This window comes from Vulpes lagopus, chromosome 2 (genome assembly GCF_018345385.1).
Source record: "Vulpes lagopus strain Blue_001 chromosome 2, ASM1834538v1, whole genome shotgun sequence".
NCBI lineage: Eukaryota > Metazoa > Chordata > Mammalia > Carnivora > Canidae > Vulpes > Vulpes lagopus.
Window position 1 is genome coordinate 46197580 of NC_054825.1, and position 22764 is coordinate 46220343.

The 22764-nt window shown below is 33.3% G+C and overlaps 1 protein-coding gene across 6 annotated transcripts in view; it reads left to right on the plus strand.

Moving 5' to 3' along the window:
* MYO9A (myosin IXA) overlaps positions 1-22764 on the plus strand; it is a 271647-nt gene that overhangs the window by 150937 nt on the left and 97946 nt on the right. For all 6 annotated transcript variants that reach the window (XM_041746477.1, XM_041746479.1, XM_041746482.1 and 3 more), the window contains 6 exons: positions 4652-4727; positions 9853-9996; positions 11336-11375; positions 17386-17508; positions 20438-20518; positions 22523-22633. In XM_041746477.1, the coding sequence (XP_041602411.1) occupies positions 4652-4727; positions 9853-9996; positions 11336-11375; positions 17386-17508; positions 20438-20518; positions 22523-22633 (575 nt within the window). The remainder of the gene's footprint in view (positions 1-4651; positions 4728-9852; positions 9997-11335; positions 11376-17385; positions 17509-20437; positions 20519-22522; positions 22634-22764) is intronic.

Below are 22764 nucleotides of genomic sequence, written 5' to 3' on the forward strand. Positions count from 1 at the left end.
TAAGATTTTACTTATTTATTCATGAGGGACAGAGAGAAGGCAGAGACCTAGGCAGAGGGAGAAGCAGGCTCCTCTCAGGGAGCCTGATGGTGGGACTCGATCCCGGACTCTGGGATCACACCCTGAGCTGAAGGCAGACGCTCAACCACTGAGCCACCCAGGCGTCCCTAGAATGAATTCTATTTCAGTTTTAGTTCCAGAATATCCATTTGGTTCCTTTTTACAGTTCCTGTTTTCCTTTAAGTTTTGCTGTCTGTTAACTCGTAAGACCATCTTCTACTTTAAGTCATTGAACATTATGATGACTATTTTAAAGGTATGTATGTATGTATTTAGTTAAAAGGTTTTTAAATGCTCATCCTAGCAAGTGGGGCATGATGGAATTTGAAGCTGTTGGAATGAGATCAGGAGAAAGTGCACAGGCCTTCATTTTCTGAGTGATCAGTTGCTAACGTTCAGCATATTTATTATTCCTTATGCCCTCTGAATATTTAAAATATTTAATAATTGATGTTGAAAATCACACAGAAGGAAATAAGGAGGTCAGATAATATGCATAAAAGAACCACCCTCAAAGAAACACCCTGTTGTGTTTGCAGAGAAAATACTCCCAAGGAGAAGAAAATTTCCCGTGAGTATAGTATAGAAGAATTTAAGAATTTGAATCCAGTATAGCAGTAGAACAAATTCAAGACAATAAAATATTAGAATGATTTTGAAAAGAGGTATAGAACTATCAAAGCATGCAGAAGAATAAAGCTACATTTGTATGACCTCAAAATATAGTGGAAAATAGCTGAAAATTGAATTGCTAATTATGATGAAAGGTCTGAGATGATTTTGTTTCAATACACAGAAGAAAAGAATAGATATGGAGGATAGAAAATGATAATTTGTCATAGGGATAATTGGTGCTCATAACTAAGGAACTGATTAAATAAAACAAAAACAATGAATTCAGTATATAAGAAAATAAAGTTCTAACTGAATTAGTTGACCATAAGATATTTTCAGTAACAGTTTACTGGAAATTCTCCTGGGAATTTAATTAGGAGTGGAATTACTGGGTTTACTTTTTTGATAATACGCCAGAGTACTTTCCAAAATGACTGTATTGCTTCACATTGCAGCAGTGTACAAAAGGTTTCAATTTTTTTTCTTGTCTGTGGCAACACTTTTATCTGTCTTTCTGATTATAGCCATCCTGGTGAGGATAAAGTGGTATCTTATTATAGTTTTGATTTTCATTTCTTTGATGACTAATGATGTTAAGCATCATTTCATAAACTTACTAACAATTCGCATATCTTCTTTGGAAAAATATCTATTCATATCCTTTGTTCATTTTTAAATTGGGTTGTCTTTATTATTCAGTTATAAGAGTTCTTTTTATTGTCTGGATTCAAGTTTCTTATCAGATAGTAGAGTAACAAACTTTTTTTAATCATTCTGTGGGTTGTCTTTTTACTTTCTTGATCTGTTGTCCTTTGAAGCACAGTAGTTTTAAATTTTGAGAATGTCCACTTTATACATTTTTGGTTGCTTATGATTTTGGTAACATATCTAAGTAATTTTATTGCCTAATTCAATGTCATAAAGATTTACTCCTATATTTTCTTTTGAGAATTTTATAAATTCAGCACTTACTTTGATTTTTGGTCCAATTTCATTCTTTTAAATGGGGATATATCTAGTTTTTCCAGCACCATTAGTTGAAAAGATTATTCTTTTCTCATTGCATTGTCTTTTTTTTTATTTTCAATAAAATAATATAAATATAAATATAATATATTTATATATATATAAATAATATTATAAATATATATATAAATAATAAAATAAAATAAAAAAAATTTGCCAACATATAGCATATCACCCAGTGCTCATCCCATCAAGTGCCCCCCTCAGTGCCCATCACCCAGTCACCCCCAGCCCCTGCCCACCTCCCTTTCCACCACCCCTTGTTCGTTTCCCAGAGTTAGGAGTCTCTCATGTTCTGTCTCCTTTTCTGATATTTCCCACTCATTTTTCTCCTTTCCCCTTTATTCCCTTTCACTATTTTTTATATTCCCCAAATGAATGAGACCATATAATGTTTGTTCTTCTCCAGTTGACTTATTTCACTCAGCATAATACCCTCCAGTTCCATCCATGTTGAAGCAAATGGTAGGCATTTGTCGTTTCTAATGGCTGAGTAATATTCCACTGTATACATAAACCACATCTTCTTTATCCATTCATCTTTCGATGGACACCGAGGCTCCTTCCACAGTTTGGCTATTGTGGACGGACATTGCTGCTCTAAACATCGGGGTACAGGTTTCCTGGCGTTTCATTGGATCTGTATCTTTGGGGTAAATCCCCAGCAGTGCAATTGCTGGGTCGTAGGGCAGATCTATTTTTAACTCTTTGAGGAAACTCTGCACAGTTTTCCAGAGTGTCTGCACCAGTTCACATTCCCACCAACAGTGCAAGAGGGTTCCCCTTTCTCCACATCCTCCCCATCATTTGTTGTTTCCTGCCTTGTTAATTTTCCCCATTCTCACTGGTGTGAGGGGGGATCTCATTGTGGTTTTGATTTGTATTTCCCTGATGGCAAGTGATGCGGAGCATTTTCTCATCTGCTTGTTGGCCATGTCTATGTCTTCCTGTCTGAGATTTCTGTTCATGTCTTTTGCCCATTTCATGATTGGATTGTTTGTTTCTTTGCTGTTGAGTTGAATAAGTTCTTTATAGATCTTGGATACTAGCCCTTTATCTGATATGTCATTTGCAAATATCTTCTCCCATTCTGTAGGTTGTCTTTTAGTTTTGTTGACTGTTTCTTTTGCTGTACAAAAGCTTCTTATCTTGATGAAGTCTCAATAGTTCATTTTTGTTTTTGTTTCTCTTGCCTTCATTAATGTATCTTGCAAGAAGTTGCTGTGGCCAAGTTCAAAAAGGGTGTTGCCTGTGTTCTCCTCTAGGATTTTGATGGAATCTTGTCTCACATTTAGATCTTTCATCTATTTTGAGTTTATCTTTGTGTATGGTGTAAGAGAGTGGTCTAGTTTCATTCTTCTGCATGTGGCTGTCCAATTTTCCCAGCACCATTTATTGAAGAGACTGTTCTTTTTCCAGTGGATAGTCTTTCCTCCTTTGTCAAATATTAGTTGACCATAAAGTTGAGAGTCCGCTTCTGGATTCTCTGTTCTGTTCCATTGCATTGTCTTGACATCTTTGTCAAAATTCATTAGATCATAAATGTAAAGGTCTATTCAGTATTCTGAATTCCTTTCCATTGATTTGTATTTCTTTATGAGAGTACCATACTGTCTCAATTACTCTATCTTTGTAATATGTTTCAAATTCAGGAATGTTTCAAATTCAGGAAGCGTGAGTCCTCCAACCGTGTTCTTCTTTTTCAATACTGTTAGGGCTATTCTGGGTTCTCTGCATTGCCATATTAATTTTAGGATGAGTTTATTCATTTTTGTAAAAAATCAATGCTGGAATTTTAATAGAGGTTGCATGGATATATAGATAAATTTAGAGAGCATCACTATCTTAACAGTAATTAAGTTTTCCAATTCATAAGTATGGATGTCATTCCATTTATTTAGGTTTCTTTTAATGATGTTTTGTAATTTTCAGTGTAAACATTTTATACTTTTTAAAGTTTATTCTTTTTGTATTATTTTGATGTTATTAATGGAATTGTTTCTGATTTTCTTTTCTGATTATTACTATTGAATAGAAATACAGGGATCCCTGGGTGGCGCAGCGGTTTGGTGCCTGCCTTTGGCCCAGGGCGATCCTGGAGACCCGGGATCGAATCCCACATCGGGCTCCCGGTGCATGGAGCCTGCTTCTCCCTCTGCCTGTGTCTCTGCCTCTCTCTCTCTCTCTGTGACTATCATAAGTAAATAAAAATTAAAAAAAAAAATGAATAGAAATACAATTGGTTTTTAAATATTGATCTTCTATCTTATAATTGTGCTGAACTCTTTTATTAGTCCTACTAGTTTTTTTATGGGTTTCTTAGGATTTCCTACCTACAAGATTGTTATCTTGAATACTTTCACTTCCTTTCCAGTGTGTCTTACCTATATTAAATGTTTTTATGTGTGTGTTATGAAAATTCATGGCCTTATGTGTATAGAGAGCTTCAGTGTTTATCATATGATTTAAAGTAAATTATAACTTAAAAAATACTGGTAATGTTTAATTGGACATAATTTGTTGTTTTTGATTCTCAGCGTCTATATGTAATATTAATTGACCTCTGAAATCTATAGCTCATGTCAGCAGTATAACTATTACTGAAAAATGATGCAAAGGAATCATTAGGAATTCTTTGAATCATTATTTAAAATAATGAGCTTATACATTTCTAGACCTTCAGCCTAGTTATCCTTCATTTTCTGTTTTATTTAAATGAGAGAAGAAATATAATTTATTATTATTTAATTCCCTAGTTGGGTTCATTGTTCCCTAAGTCAAATTAGTAAGTAATAATCACGTCCCTTGGTTCATATTATTTAGGTATTTTTGATATGCTTAGCAAATATTTACTGTTGAAATACATTAATTCTATTTGTCTTTAGAAAAATTGTTTCATGTTTAGTTTCTTTTAGCATTGATTTGAAAATGTCTGCTTTTTATATATTAGGTATAGCCCGGAAAAATCCCAGAACACCTCTTTCTGATCTCCAGGGCATGAATACTCTAAATGAAAAAAACCAACAGTAAGTAATTTTGGTTTATGTTTTCAAGGAAGTATAGAAGAAATAATTCTTATAAATACTTTTGTGGCTTAAAAATATGAAGAAAATCAGGCCTAAGTTTTTTTTGTTTCTTGAAGCTCTTATAAATACTGTAACAAGGTTTGAAATTGGTCTAAATGTGCATGTAACTAGTCACAGTTACACTGTTTGCAGCAGCATTAACCTATAGTAAGAGGTAAGACTGAGGAATGTGAAATGGTACATAATAAGTTTGATATACATATTTAATGGGAAGCTCCTTTTCAGTCTTTATACATTTATGTAGAATTTGATAGAATATAAAAATACCTATGTACATTAGGAAGCATACCAACAAAATGAACCTACCACCCAAGTTCAGAACCAGAAGATTATTAGTATTACTGCAGTCACCTTTATATTACTTTCTAATCACTCCCTTTCCCTCTTCCCTCAGGTGACTGCTATCCAGAATTTTCTGTTTATCATTACTGTGCTCTTAAAAATGTTTTCAGTAAATGTATGTTTTTTCTAAGCAATAATTTGTTTGGCTTTGCTAGTTTTTGAGTTTTACAGAAATACTGGTACACAGTATGCTGTCTTCTATGACTTCTTTTCTCTTCAGCTATTCACTTAAGATTTATCCAACTTCTTGCATTGTAGTTTATTCTTTTTAGTTGCGGTTAATATTACATGTTATGGGGGGTGGGGAGTTATGGTTTAATAGATACGAATTTTCAGTTGGGTTAAAACTGGAGATGGATACTGGTGCTGGGTACAGAGCAATGTGAATGTACTCAATGGCAGTTTACTCAGTATACATTGAAAATATTAAAATGGACAGAGAACGGATTGGTGGTTGCTCAAGGCTAGGATAAGATGTGGGCAAAATAGGTGACAGTGGTCAAAAGGTGCAAATTCCCAGTTATAAATAAGTTCTGGGAAAATAATGGGTAGTATAGTGACCACACTTAAATGATACTGAATTGTATATTTGAAAGTTGCTAAGAGAGTAGATCTTAAAAGTTCTCATCACAGAAAAAAATTTGTAACTGGGTGTGGTGATAAATATTAACTATACTTATTCTGATACTCATTTTGCTGTATATATAAATATTCAGTTGTTATATTGCATACCTGAAACTGATCAAATGTTATGTGTCAGTTATTTCTCAGTAAAGAAGAAAAAATGGTAAGTTTTATGTTACAGTTTTTTCTTTTTTAGATTTTATTTATTTGAGAGAGAGAGGGAGCACAAGCAGGGGAAGGGACAGAGGGACAAGCAGACTCCTGCTAAGCACGGAGCCAACCCAGAGCTCGATTCCAGGACCCGGAGATTGTGACCTGAGCCAAAGTCAGATACTTAACCAACAGGGCCACCCAAGTGCCCCATTATGTATTTTTTTTATCACAATAAAATGATTGTATGGCATTAATATACTGTAATTGATTTGTCCATCAGTGGATATATGGGTGGTCCTTTTACTATTATAAATGAGTACCATTTTTTATTTTTATTTTTATTTTTTTAAAGATTTTATTTATTTATTCATGAGAGACACACACAGAGAGAGAGGCAGAGACACAGGCAGAGGGAGAAGCAGGCTCCATGCAGGGAGCCTGATGTGGGACTCGATCCCAGGACTCCAGGATCACACCCTGGGCTGAAGGCGGCACTAAACCGCTGAGCCACCAGGGCTGCCCTCTTTTCACTTTTCTTATGGTGGTGTTTGAAGTGTGAAGTTTTTAATTTTGTAGAAGTCTAACTTACCTATTTTTTCATTTTTGTTATACTTTTGTTATATTTAAGAAATCATTACCCAAGCCTATGTCACAATGGCTTATTCCCTGTGTTTTCTTCTTTTAAGAGTTTTATGGTTTTAGCTTTTAAGTTTTTATCTATGATTGATTTTGTGTTGATTTTGTATGTGCTGAGAGAGAGATCCAACTTCCTTCTTTTGCATGTAGATATCCAGTCACCTCCACATCATTTATTGAAAATACTGTTTTTTCCCTGTTGAATTGTCTTGATACCTTTATCAGAACTAAATTGACCAGAAGTGTCAATTGAAGAAGTGTTTATTTCTGGATTCTCAACTTTATTCTATTGACATATATGTCTTTCTTTACGCTGGTACCGTATTGTCTTTGTAGCAGGTTTACAAATCAGAAGCTGTGATTCTTTCAACTTTGTTCTTTTAACATTGTTTTTGGCTATTCTGGGTTCTTTGCATTTCCAAATGCATTTTAGAATTATCTTGTTATTTTCTGCAAAAAATGAAGCTATTGTTTTGCTAGAGTTTGTGTTGAATCTATAAATTTGGGGAATACTGTCATGGAATAGCTTTCATTCTTCTAACAATATTTTTTTAGATTGAGTGTATAAATCTTATACTTCTTTTGTTAAATTTATTCATAAATATTTTTCATGCTATTATGTTTTTTTTTTGCTTTCATAATCAGTTGTTCTTTGCTATTATTTAGAGAAATAATTTAATTTTTAAGCTTTATTTAATTCACTAGTTCTAATAGTTTTTAATAGAGTCCTTAAATTTTTCTGTCTGTAAGATCATGTCATACGTGAATAAATATAAATTCACTTTTTTCTTTCCGATTTGGATACCGTTTTTTTTTTTTTCTTATTGCCCTGGCTAGAAGTTTCGGTACAAGGTTGAATAAGAGTGGCTAGAGCTCACATCCTTGTCTTATTCCTGCTATTAATGGGAAATCTTCCAAGTTTTTTTTTTTTATCATTAAGCATGGTTTTGTGATATTAACCATAGGTTTGTTTTTTTATAGATACCCTTTTCCTAATTCTTGAGCCTTTGTATGTGATATCTTTTCTAAGTACCAGAATCTTGTAGGATCTGTCTAGAAACTCTTCTGTTGGGTCTTGAGTCTACTTGACCTACTTTGTTATGATTTTTCATCTTGTTTTGTTTTACTTTATAAAAAATCATCTCTCCTACTTCATCTCTAAATCTGTTACTAGTGAAAAATCTTGAAGTCATCCTTAATTTCCATTTCTTAATTTCTCATGCATTCTTCATTCAGTCCATCAGCAAGTTCCATTGGCAGTATTGTAAAATGATACCCAGAATCTACTATTTCTTACTCCTTCCACTGCTGTTGCCCTGGTATGGATTACTGTAATAGCCTCCTAAAATAATCTCCCCCCCCCTTTTGTCCTTGAGCCCTCAGTTTTCCAGATTGTTATTTTAATATAGTGTGAAAATGGTTTGAGATTATTTTCATAATAAAAAGCTGAGTCATGTCAGTGTTTTGCTGAAAGTCTTCTTTGTCATTCTTTCTCATTCCCATAAAAGCCAAAAATTCTTACATTCCTTAGAAGGTATATGTAACATGGCTTCCTCTTCCCTCTCTGACTTGGTCTACCGTTTTTTCCTGTTCACTCCAGCCTTGCTGGTTTATTTAATATATCTCAGACTCATCAACAAAATTCCTGTGTCCTAAACTCTTCTGAGTAGAATGTTCTTCTTCCAGATAACTAACTGATTTGTTTTTTATTTCTTTTACATCACTGTTTAAATGGAGGCCTCTCATGAGGCCTCTCCTGACTTCCCTATTAAAGAGACTAGCATCCTGGCATTATTTTTCTTCTGTGTTTAAAATTTCTCCTTATCACCTATTATCTTACATACAATGTATTTCTTATGTGTTTATTGTTTGTTTTCTTCCATTTGAATTTAAATAATGTGAAAATGCTAGAAAAACATTGGCACTAGTTGATATTCAGTATTTTAAATGAATGAATATATCCTACTGCATTTTCATTGGTGTTACATTTTTAATTTTTAGGAGCTTTTTGTGACTGGTTTCTCAGTTTTTAAATTTTCATAGCATCTTATTCTATGGATGTAATATTTTCTATTTTCTGTAAAAATATTACTGAGCTTTAAAAAATCTTTTTTTACTTAAAGTTGTTTATGTCATGATTGTTTTGGTCTCTGTTTCATGCTAGAGCCTTTCCTCAGCTGTCTGCTGAACCTTGGTCAACTGTTCATATTCACTATTGAAATACTGAAAGGCTAACTGGAACCTGATTAATTGGGTGTATTGTCAATGTCTAGGATATATCAGTATCCTTGGGTCTTTCCTTTTGGGATGCTCATATTCCACACAAAGTTTATTCTACTTTTCTTCCTGGAGGATATAGTCCCAGCTGCCAGCATTTTAGAACCAATGGAGTAAGAGAACTGACAGATAGAGGAGGGATGGCCAGCTGGCTGCATGGAGTTCTAACTGTGTTTAACTGACTTTAAACTAATGCTCTTGTTCATAACCCATCTTTGCCACCATTTTCACGGATACTTGGTACCACCAGTTTTGGAGTTTTGTAAATACGGATGCTTCTCAGTCTTCCCCACAGCCAATTTGCTTTCTATATTCATCTGCTTTCCATATTTCAAAACTGTTACTATTATCTCTTAGTATATTTTGCTTGTGCTTATTACTTCAAAAAATTAGTTTATTAACATTTTTGCAGGTTTCTGAAGGAATCCAAATATGTGGCCAATTTGCTATCTTTACCTGGAAAGCCCCCTATTAACTCTTCATATTGTGATCACTGATAATTTTATCTGTTTTGTTCACTCCTCTATCTCCAGTGGCTAGAATAGTGCTCAACCTATAGAAGATGCTTAGTAAGTTGGTGACTATGTGTGTAGTAAGTGAGTGTGTGAATAAGACCTCCGAGGAAGAAATTAAATAGTCCATAGAATGGGACAGTCTATTAGGATTGTAAATTCTTTCAGGAGTATTTGGAAGTTCTAAAATCTAACAAAGACAAAAACCATCACATTACGTATAATGCATAATATTATATACTGATTGTAAATAGTTTAACAGATTTAAAGATACTAGCTGTATTATGTGCTCATCTGTGTGCACATTGTATTTGAATGTGCCAGAATCCATAGAAATTCTTTGTTCTGAACAAGGAAAAGGTTAGTCTAGATTGATTGGTAATCTCTGATAAAAATTATTTTCTGCTTTTTTCCTAAATTTTGACTTTAAAGTTTTAAATTTTACTTATTTAAGCAATTTGGAGAATGTTAGATATGTCTCAGTTAACTAAAGCAAATTATACTGTATTTAAATTTTACAGAGATACATTTGATATTGGATGGAATGGAAGAACTGGGATTCGTCAGAGCAGACTTTCAAGTGGCACCTCCTTGCTTGATAAAGACGGGATATTTGCTAATTCAGCTAGTAGCAAACTGTTGGAGAGAGCCCATGGAATTCTTATGTTAGTATTGATCAAAAATATGGATTGCTATTTAAGACTGGTTTAAGATTTCTGGCTGAGAAAGAAGAGGGGTGATGGTGAATCATTATTTTCATGAGTGGAATTTTGAATGAAATAAGTGAATCAAAAGTAGTATTCAGAGCTGTGGATCTCATGGATTAAGAAGCAGGTGGTTTGTTTGTTGGTTTTCATCTCACCAGGAGAATCATGGTTGGATGTTGGAGATTATTATTACTCTTTGACAGACCCTACATCCAAATAGAGAAAAAACTGTTAGCTCGTTTTAGATTCCCAGTCTTGAACCTCAGTTTAATTAAAATTGAAGGATTTTAGTTTTGTCAATCCTAACAAATTGGGCGGTAAAGTCCTCTGGGACTCTATATAGTGATATATAAACTTTATCCAGCCTGCCATTCCTCATTTCCTGATTATAGGATTGGTGTGAAGGCACAGATGGGACTATGCATGGTGGACTAGTAAAAAGTTCTTAGCTCCCTGTATCCACATATTTCAGACACTATTTCAAAGCATATGTTTAGGCCACTAGCTAAATGTATGACTGAATTGGATTTTTTAATTCCTGTTTAAGTCTGTGCTTAACAGTGCTAATAGGTTCAATATACATAAGTCTTAGTATACTTCAGAATTGCAAATTAACGCATCTAACCCTCATAACAACTTTAAGAGGTTGGTGCTATTATCATCCTCATTTTACATCATTTTACATTCTACATTATTTTATATTATCATATTAATGAAACCAAGACTTAGAGAAGTTAAAAATCCTACCCTAGTAGGATTTAGATTTAGGTAGAGTTTAGATTCAAGTTCAGTCAGATCTTTCTGACCCCCCAGCTTATGTTCGTAAACTTTGGACATTATTTCTTTTCTTTCTTTATCCATTAAAAAAAAGTTTGATATAAATATAAGGAAGAAAAAAAAAGAACACAAGACAAATTTTAATTTCCAAAAGGGGAAAGTCATAAAGTTTTTAAGAAGTACAAAATTTCTATAGGTATAAGAAAGTGGAACCCTTTTAATGTCCAAAAGAAAATGAAATTTTAGGTTTGAATGTATATAGCATTGCATTACGGATTACCAGGCTTAAATCTATTTATACCAATATTAAAGAGCAAACATCTCTTTTCTTGTTCTTTTCCTTGCTTATTTTTCATTCCTAAAGGTGCCTGCTTACTTGAATCAGTGTTTTCATATAGAAGACCTATACCTTGGAAATGGTTATATAATCTGTGTTTTAGTAGAGCTCTTAAAATCATTCACTTGTACAGTAGTTTTTTCTAATAATTTCTCATTTTTCAAATGTAATATGTCTCTATAGGAGAAACAAAAATTTCAAGTCCAAGCCTGGCCTTCCAAAGGTGAGTATTCTGAAAAACTTTTTCTATTGGTGCCCTATACCATAATTATTTTTTCTTTATTACTCATGCAAACAGTCTATATAAATAAGATTAATTTTGTGTAATCAGTTAAATCCATTTTAGAAATAAACTGATGTTAAGCAGGTTTAATGGTTCTGGTAAATATTTGTGATGTATCTCATATTCTAGTTTTTGAAAAGCTTCTGAATTATAAATGTTAATTTTAATTGAGTAATTGTATCTTTACATAAGATCTTTTCATTTATCCTTAAGCCAGATTAAGATCAAATTTTGATTTTTACTTGAATTTAAATAATTTATATTTAGTGCTTATCTAACTTATTATCATTAGCACTAGTTAGCCAAGTTTTTCTGTAAAGGTCTAGATAGGCTTGCAGGCCTCTAGTCTCTGTTAACTACTTAGCTGTGCTATTGTAGCATAAATGCTGCTATAGACGATATGTAATTGAATAAGTATGACTATATTTCAGTAAAAGTTGTATTTTTAGACGCTGAAATTTCAATTTCATATTATTTTTCACATGTCATTGAACACTATTTTAATTTTTTCAACTGTATAAACCATATGAAAACAGTGGATAGGATTTGGCCCATGCTCTAATTTGCCTGCTCTGATCTATGTAGTTTATATATACTAAGATGGCATTCCAAAAATATTTATTGAATTTACTAAAAGAAGAAAAATATTACTGTTCCTTTCTCTTATACCCTTCCAAAGAAGGAATCCTATCATTTGTAACCTTCTTGATGAATTCCAGAATTTAAAAAACTGAGAAAGAGCTGTTTATTCTCATAATTCTCTAGTTCACAAAACAAAACGAAACAAAATACGAGGTTATTATTTCTGCTACCTAAGAAAATGTAATGCACAGCATATGTGGTTTCTGGTAGTGGTAAATATTGTTTTAAACCACAAAGCACAAAGAAAATTTATGTTAAGTGGTTTGTAATTATATTATTATCATGAAAGATTTTTATGTAGAGAAAAGGGATACCACTTTCATTATCAAACATCTTATCTTTTCATTTCTATTTTCTTTTTTCCTTCACTGTCTCTTTAGTCTTATAGGTTTGGGTTTTTGTTTCAAGTTTTTATTTAAATTTTGGTTAGCTAACGTGTAGTGTAATATTGATTTCAGGAGTAGAAATTAGTGATTCATCACTTACACAGAACACCCAGTGCTCATCACAAGTGCCCTCCTTAATACCCATAATCCATTCAGCCCATACCACACCCATCTCCCTCCATCAACCGTCAACTTATTCTCTATAGTTAATAGTCTCTTATAGTTTCCCTCTCCTCCCTCTTTTTTCTTCTTCCCCTTTATTTATCTGTTTTATTTCTTAAATTACACATATGAATGAAATCCTGTGGTATTTGTCTTACTTTGCCTAGTGTAATACACTCTAGCTCTATCCATGTTGTTGCAAATGGCAAGATTTCATTCTCTTTTATGACCGAGTAATATCATTGTGTGTGTGTGTGTGTGTGTGTGTGTGTGTGTGTGTGTGTATACACACACGTATCACATCTTTTTGAGCCATTCATCAGTTGATGGATGTTTAGGCTCTTTCCATAATTAGCCTTTTAGTATTTTGAATGCCACCACTGGGTCTAGCTATTTGCAACATTCTTTTCTAGTCTCTTCAAATGAATAACTTCTCTATAAACTTCATATGGTTTAAAAATACTCATATTGGCCTGAAGTAAAAAATTCCATCCAATTATCAGTCACAGGAATCCCATCTATTTCTCTGTTTATTTCTTTTTATTGATTTATAGTTAATACACAGTGTTGTATTAGTTTCAGGTATACAACATGTTGATTTATTGATTTTATACATTACTCAGTGCTCACCACTTGTCACCAACTACTTCATTACAGTATTATTGACTGTATTCCCTTTGCTGTACTTTTCATCTGTGTAACTTTTTAATTTTATAACTGGAAGTTTGTATTTCTTAATCCCCTTCATCTGTTTCACCCCTCCCCTCTGGAAGCTATCACTCTTTTTCTGTATAAGTCCGTTTGTTCATTCATTTGCTTTGTTTTGTTTTCTGTATTCCACATATAGCAAAATCATATGGTATTTGTCTTTGTCTTACTTTGCTTAGCATAATACCCTTTAGATCTATCCCATGTCACAAATGGTAAGATCCCATTCTTTTTTATGGCTAAGTATTAGTTCCATTGTGTATGTGTGTGTGTTTGAATGTATACACCCCACATCTTCCATTCAACTGTTGATTGACACTGGAATTGCTCCCATATCTTGGCTATTGTAAATAATGTTGCAGTAAACATAGGGGTACATATTATCTCTCTGAATTAGTGTTTTTGTTTTCTTTGGCTAAATAACCAGTAGTGGATTATTGGATTGTAATGGTATTTCTATTTTTAATTTTTTGAGGAACCTCCATACTGTTTTTCATGGTGGCTATACCAATTTAGATTCTCTCCAACAGTGCATGAGGGTTCCTTTTTCTTCATATCCTCACCAACACTTGTTATTTCTTGTCTTTCTGATGCTAGCCATTCTGATAGGTATAAGGTAGTATTTCGTCATGCTTTTGATTTGTATTTTCCTGATGATGAGTGATGTTGAGCATCTTTTCATATGTCTGTTGAACATCTGTATGTCTTCTTTGGAAAATATCTCTTTGGTTCTCTACCAATTTTTTAATTGGATCTTTTTTATTAACCCCTTATTGGATATGTCATTTGCAGATATCTTCTTCCATTTACTTTGTTGCCTTTTCATTTTGTTGAAGGTTTCCTTTGCTGTGCAAAAGCTTTTTATTTTGATGTAGTCCCAATAGTTTATTTTTGCTTTTGTTTCCCTTGCCTAGAAAAATGTTGCTAAGGCTGATGTTCAGAGGGACTGCTGCTTATGTTTTTTTCTTCTAGGATTTTTATGGTTTCAGGTCTTATATTTAAGTCTTTAATCCAGTTTGAGTTTATTTTTGAGTATGGTGTGAGAAAGTGGTCCAGTTTTATACTTTTACATGTAGCTGTTCAGCTTTCCCATACCATTTATTGAAGAGATGGTCTTTTCCCCATTTTATATTCTTGTCTCCTTTGTCACAGATTGACCATGTAGGTGTGAGTTTATTTCTGGACTCTCTATTCTGTTCCATTGACTTGTGTCTTTTTTTGTGCCAGCACCATAGTTTTGATTAGTGCAGCTTGGTAGTGTATCTTGAAATCTGGGATTATGATAACTCCAATTTTGTTCTTCATTTTTCAAGATTGCTTTGGCTATTCGTGGTCTTTCATGGTCCCATACAAATTTTAAGATTATTTGTTCTACTTCTGTGAAAAATACTATTGATATTTTGATAGGGATTGCATTGAATCTGTAGATTGCTTTGGGTAGTATGGGCATTTTAACAGTATTAATTCTTCCAATTCATGAGCATGAATGTAAAAGTATCTTTACATTCATTTGTGTCATTTTCAGTTTCTTTCATCAGTGTATTTTAGTTTTCAGAGAATGGGTCTTTCGCCTTCTTGGTTAAGTTTATTCGAAGGTATTTTATTCTGTTTGGTGCAGTTAAATGGACTTGTTCTCTTAATTTCTTTTTTCTATTCATATAGAAACAACTGATTTCTGTATATTAATTTTATATTCTATTACTACTGAATTCATTTATTAGTTCTAGTAGTTTTTTATGAGAATCTTTAGAGTTTTCTGTGTATAATATTATGTTAGATGCAAATAGTATCAGTTTAACTTCCTTTTTACCAATGTGGATGCCTCTTATATTTTGTTGTCTGATTGCTGGGGCTAGGACTTTCAGTACTACGTTGAATAAAAGTGACAAGAGGATGCAGTGGACATCCTTGTCTTGTTCTTAATTATATGGGGTATTTTGTTAGTTGTAGTTGCAAATATTTTTCCATGTCAGTAAATACAGGTTACAGTATATTTATGAACTGTATAGTATTTAGTTGTGTGGCTAAATCATACTTACGAAAATAATTCCATATAAACATATCTCTGTTATTTTTCACTATTTTTTGAAGTATATTGTCAGAAATAACTTTCAGATCTTCTTTGATAATCTCCTTAAGTAAATACCTATAAGTGAATTGTTTATCAGGAAAATTATACTGATTTGCATTTCTGAGAACAGTACATAAATATTTGTTTCTTCGCAGTCTCATGAAGACTGGGTTTTGTTAGTCCTTTGCCAATTTGATATGCAGAAAATCTCTTTATTTTTAAAATATTTTTTTATTTTAGAGAAAAAGAGAAAATAAGCTGGGGGGAGAGGCAGGGAGAGGGATGTGCAGACTCTCCATGGAGCAGGAAGCCCCAGTGGCAGGCATTGATCCCATGACCCTGAGATAAGGACCTGAGCTGAAGGCAGATGTTTAACTGACTGAGCCACCCAGGTGCCCCAGAAAATCTCTTCAAAAGAAATGTACTTTTCTTTGATCATAAGTCAGGTTGAAGGATTGTCATTTACTATTTGTCATTTATACTTTGAGGATTGCCTGTTTCAGATTTTTTGTTTATTTGTAATTGTGGAATGAGTTTTAGTTCTTACGTACAGATAATAAATCTTTGTCATTGCTGGAAAATTTTTATTTAGTTGCATTTGTTAAAATATGTATTGTACGTGTTGCCACTTGAAGGTTTATATTTTTAAGTGTTTATATTGTCAAAATTAATATTTCTTTAGACTTTTAAATTTGTCATGTTTTTAATTCAGTTCTGTTCTTCTCATACAATAAAAATTTTAGTACTTTTTGAATAATAGCATATGGTTGTACTTATGTATAGATGTATTTTTTCCATGGACAAACTCACTGCCGCAAATATGGTATGGTTTGAAAAATTGTAATTGGTGGGGTGCCCGGGTGGCTCAGTTGGTTAAACATCTGCCTTCGCTCAGGTCATGACTCCAGAGTCCTGGGATCCAGCCCTCATCAGTTTCCCTGCTCAACAGGGAGCCTGCTTCTTCCTCTCCTTCTGCCTGCCCCTCTCCCTGCTTGTATGCTGTCTTTCTCTCTGTCAAATATACGAATAAAATATTTTTTTAAAATTGGGATTGGCTATAAAAGCTCTCAAATACTTTATTTAAATATCCTATTTTGTATTCTTTAGTTATGTATAACTCCTGTCTTATTAAGATTAGTAATTAGTATATCAGGATCATGGTTGATAGGGTTGATGTTTTGGTTTTTGTGTATATTTCTGGCCTACCTTCTATAGCCCTAAGATTGAATTTAACTTATTTTCTCTCTGAGTCAGGATTCAGTTACAGATAACAATAATAACTGTGGATATTTTTAAGAAAATAGGACTTAAGAAAAGGAGTCTTAAGTCCTTTTAGAAGAGGACTTAATTCAAAGAGGTACTTACAAAATCATTAGAAGTCTTAGAGTTTCAGAATATTAAAACAGTAGTTTAGAACTGACCCCAGCTGTTAATCAGCTAGGAAGCAGGAAAGTGCCATTCTACTGCTGCTTGTATGCACATACTACCTGTGGTGTGATCCAGGAATCAGGAAGAAGCTGCTATGACGACTGGCTCCAGGGCTTAGGGTGCATTTACAGAGTTGCAGTGACAACACAGATTCCCTATGTTCTGCCTCTCAACTCATAAAGGTAGTACTGGACACTGGGGATCACAGAAAGCTAAGGTACTTTGGTGTACATGCTGGTCAGAAGAAACAGAACTAGTAGTCAGAGTCTCTACTCCAGTATACCTTCCCAGTTTCACATGTGGGAACCTAAATGATGAACTTAAATCACATCCAGAACACAGATGCAAGACAGTTAGAGAAGTGCAGTTTTCTTTTTAGCTGGAAAGCTTCTGCCTGAAAAGAAGAAGGGTGAAATGGATGTTGAATATCCAATCTCTCATATTCACCACAGTCATTATACATAAGTAGTAATGAAAACTGGTCTACAATTTTGTTTATCCTGTTCTTCAATTAATTTATATGAAGAATTTTATTTTTCTCACTTCTTTTCAGCACTTACTAGAGGTAAATTCTTTAAAGCACCTGACGAGACTGACGCTACAGGATCGCATTACCAAGTCTCTTCTTCATTTGCACAAGAAGAAAAAACCTCCCAGCATCAGTGCCCAGTTTCAGGTTATTTCTTATTTTACCTTTTTATAATTTTTTTTTTTTAGAAAAAAGGAACCTGTTTCATTCAGATTAGCATTGAAAGGTCAAAATGATCTGCAAGATACCTGAATGGAAAGATGATTCATATTACTTAAAAGCCATATTATAATGGTCATTTTGGAGAGAAGTAAAGGGGTGGAAAAAGTCAACTGCCTTTTCTTTTTCATCCTGTATCTGTGGTAGTGGATATCCCAAAAATTAATTCATCGTTTTCAGTGTGAGGAGACAGGCAGCAGAAAATTGATGCTATAAACAAAACCAACATTTAAACCCTACTGCCCAGATATAGTCACTGATAATATGTATGGTTTTTTTCTATATATATTATGTATTTTAAACTTCCTTCTGCTGCCATCTGTATTTAACTAAATGGGATTGTAGGTATTTTCTGGTTTTATTTTAGTTTTATACATAGAAATCCATTTCCTTTTATTCTGACTGGGCATATGGCAATAAATACAATCGTAATACATTAAATAACAATTACATAACTGTCCAGCTGACTTTTCATCTCTGAACATATATCTGTGTCTTAAGTTTTCTACAATACCTGCATATTGGTTTTGTAGTCAGAGGAAAAGATGTCTAAAAAGGATTATTTTTTTCAAAGATAGTTTGTATATAGCAGCAGGAAGCAGATTGGTGGTTTTCTGGGACTGTGAGCAGGAGCAGTTATTTTTCTTTTTTTTTTTTTTTTGGAGCAGTTATTACTTGCATATATATGGGCAGGAGGGAAATTTCTGGGGTGATGGAAAATTCCTACATCTCACTTGCAGTGGTGTTTGCACAATTATATAAACTTACTAAAAATCAATGATGTGTACACTATATTAGGTACATTTTTACATTATTTAAATTGTATTTCAATAAAATGTTTTTTAAAAATTTTAATAGTGACTGTTAAGAGAATGAAAGGGCAAGTTGCAAGGTATTAAGATATATTAACAATACATCTGGAAAAGGACCTTGTATATGGAGTATATGAAAAACCAAAAAAAAAAAAAAAAAAGAAAGAAAGAAAGAAAGAAAAAAAAAGAAAAACCACAAATTAGTTTTTAAAAAGACAAGATACCCTAATTAAATGGGCAGAAGTCTTGAACAGCCAAATTTTGTCTGATATCTAAAGATGTAATCCAGGAGGCTGCTGAGCCTATTAAATACCTGCCCCACGTTATTAATCATCAGAGAAATGCAGATTAAGTATACTCTTGCCTGCCTGGCTGAAATGAAAAAGACTGATTATAGAAAGTATTTACAGGGATATGGAGCAACCAGAACTTTTATATACTGCTATTGAAATATAAACTGATTCAGGTATTTGGAAAATAGTTAAAAGATAATGTAGAAAAATGTCCATAGCAACTTTATTTATAATAGCCCAACCTGAAACAAATATCCATCTTAAATGGATTGTTTAATTATGATATCGTCATATAATGGGTCATTACGATAGCACTGAAAATGTACAAAATATTATATGCAACAAATACAAACTAGTACATAGTGTATCTTTGGTTTTTATATGAAGTCATAGAGCAGGCAAAACTAACTTATCATTTTAGAAGTCAGGGTAATAGTTACCCTTGATTCAGATGTGGAGGTAGGTAACTTATGTACAGTGATCTTGCTAAAATTCAATGGGATGGGGTAAAGAGGGCTTTCTGAGGTTCTGGTACTATTTTGTTTATTGAGTTGGACTTTGGTTACAAGAGTATGCTCCCTTTGTGAAAATTCATCAGATATACTTATGATTTAAGCATCTTATACTACATATATACATTTATGACAAAAAAAGAGCACTTAAAAAAAGTTGTGTGTTGCTAATAATATGTATGACCATAATAATAGGAATCTATATGGTTGTAAGGCTTCTGAGTTTTACTTGAAGTTATAAAATATTAACTCTGAGTGGACTGTGACAGGTTTATATATCGTAATCCCTAGAGCAACCACTAAAAAATGCTATGAAGGAATTTAACAGAGAAGCCAATAGATAAATAGAATACTAAAAAACAAAATATGTTATCTGACCTTAAAATGGAATTAAAACGGAAATCAGTAAATGAAAGAACGATCCCCAGGTATTTGGGGGGAAAAATCTAAATGATATATGAGTCAAAGAGGAAAGAAAGATTTTAAAAATACTGTGAGTGAAAGTAAAATATCAAGGTTTGTAGCCAAAGCAGTGCTCCAAGGTTCATTGATAACACTAAATGCTTTTAATGAAAGGGAAAAGGTCTCAATAACGTAAGTTTCTATCTTAGGAAACTAGCAAAAGAAAAACATACTAATCTCAAAGCAAGCAGATGGAATGAAATGATAAGGATGAAAACAGAAATCAATGAAATTGAAAACAAAAATAATAGGAAAAAATAAAACCAAAAAGCTAGTTCTTTGAAAAGATAAAAAAATTATAAACCTCTAGCTAGACTAATCAGGAGAAAAAGAAGTAAAGTATAAACTATCAGTATCAGGAATGAAAGTGTTCACTAATATGAATGCTGAAATTAGGGGAAATAGCAGCTAGTGGATACCCTTACTGGATGATTTTCAAAGTTGCTCTAAGAACACATGAGTTTGAATAAATTGTTTCATGAAAAGTGATAAAAAGTGAAAAATTTGTTCTAGACTTAGAACAAATTATTTTGTAATATATCTGCAATATTTACTGTTGTCAAACTATCAGTTTTAAGATTAACATCTTTCTCCTTAATTATCCTTAATTTAATCAGTATGCGGATACCCACAATTTGCTTTTCAGAAAGAAAGCTTTTTCTGTGTATAATACCACTTGTTTCAGCATAATTTGCCAACATTGTTGTTTGTATTTATAAATCATTTTCTGCCAGTTTGGAATGGGAGAAAATGCTAATTATATTGTTTTGTATTGCAGGCCTCATTAAGCAAGCTGATGGAGACACTTGGTCAAGCAGAACCCTATTTTGTAAAATGCATTCGCTCTAATGCCGAAAAGGTAAGAATGTCCTGTAAATTAAGAGTTTCTAGCTCAGTTTGCTTCAAATCAGGCTTTACATTTTTTTAAGAAGTGGAGTGGAAGAGATTATAGCAAATAATCTCTTAAAGGAAAACATTATTCTATATTTTCTGAAGATACTCTTCTAATTTCTGTACTTACCTGCCTGTTTGATATGTATATTGGCTTGATTTAGTGTTTCCTAGAATCTGAGAAGCAAATATGTTAATGAAATTCCATCATAAAAAAGAGTTTTATGCAGCTCTTGTTACCTTGAGATTTAATCTTGTTTACATATAAGCTATCATTCTTAGAATTTTATTAGCATATTTTTATGCTTAGAGCTTTTTACCTCTGTTAAATAAGTAATGTGGACATTCTTGATTCCTTCCTGTTTTTTATGACAGGCCTCCTAATTAGAGCTTTGCAAAATATATCTAATAAGTGTAAACATCTATCATGTTTATATTCATTATAGGAAAAAATAGTTCCCACCCTGAACAGCTAAAATGTATAGTTCTATAATACTGTAAATGCATAGTATGAATTATGTTCAGCTTTCTTAATTTTTAGGAAGCAGTCTTCAACTCTATAGTTTACAAGCTTTGTGAACTTACCCTTTCTGTTGCTTTTGTGTTTTCATCTTTGTAGGAATATACTATAATTATAGGACCAGCCTAATAGTGTTTTGATAGTATAGATGGGTCATTACTTACAAAGTACTTAGAATGTTCCTGGCCCATACTAATTGTTTAGTAAATGTTAACTATTCTTTAGTAACAAAAAAGGAAACCTTTTATTTACAGTTAGATAGAAGTTTGAGTTAATTGCAACCTTGTTATACAGAGAGTTCAATTAATGAAGGCATAGAATAAGTACTAAATAAACATTGACTTATTATTTAACATAAGTTGCTTGTTTGATTTCTTTTCCTTGGTAGCTGGTACGTCCCATCTCTGCAGGAAAATGTTCAGGATTGCCTTAGGGAGTCATTGAAAATAGTATTTAGAGAATAGGGAGAAATACCAAAAGCTCCAAATATATCTTTTGAATATCTAAAAACAATATCTTGAATATCTAAAAACATGCCTACTGAGATACCTACAAGTCACATGATGTTGTGACTGGTGATGAGTGATTTCCTTTAGCTTCTTCCTTATCAATGCCTACGGAGTGAGGAGATCAGTTCTTGGGGATTTTAGGAATTTTTTTGCTTTTCAGTGTGTCCTACCAGTATCATCAGTAAAAAGTGTTTAGGGAAATAAGCTACTCTTTTGTGTTTTTGGTTTTTTTTTTTTTTTTTTAAAGATGTTATTTATTTGAGAGCGGGGGGGGTGTGGGGTAAGAGGCAGAGGAAAAAGGAGAGAGAATCTCAAGCAAACTCCCACTGAGTGAGGAGCCTGATGTAGGGCTCGACTCGGGGCTCCTCGGGGCTCGATCTCATGACGCTACGATCATGACCTTAGCCAAAACCAAGAGTTGGATGCTTACCTGAGCTACCCAGGTGCCCCAGGAAATAAGCTACTCCTAACCTCGTACTAGTTACTGAAAGAAGAATTTGTCAGCTCTTAGTTAACTAAGGCCACTTGTAGAGGGGGGTAGGTGGTTTCTGAGTGAGATTATAGGGAAAATCTTAAATATAAACAAAAATACAGTTACTCTTGACTGTATACGAGTACGTTATAGATTTTTATAGTGGCTAGATTATGTGGCCTCCTCCTGTGGGCAACTACATTTCTCTTTAGCTTTGAAGGTCCTCTCCTTCTCTGCAACTAGAAAAGCCTGGAAGCTTGGTTTCTCCTTTTTCCCGAGGGTCAGGCAGGTAGAACTTTTTTGAAGCTGCCAGATGGGGAGGTAAGGCTTTCCCATCCCTCTGCTATGTCTTAACCAGACGACCTCCAGTCATTTTTAGATATTCAGAAGTTAACCATACTTATAAGAGAAACATTAATTGGGAGATCTCTTAGTCCAAGTTAATCGTTTTTTCCATTTCCTTTGTTACAGCTGCCATTAAGATTCAATGATGCCTTGGTACTTCGACAGCTTCGGTACACTGGGATGCTAGAGACGGTTCGAATTCGCCAATCTGGCTACAGCTGCAAATACTCTTTCCAGGTTATGCTTTTATGGTGATATTTAAGTGTATATACACTTAAGTAAATTATTCCTGTGTCTTGCTTATTTTTTATTTGGAATTCACCTATTTATTTCTCTTACTCATTTCCATTCCATCTTTTGTATACAGA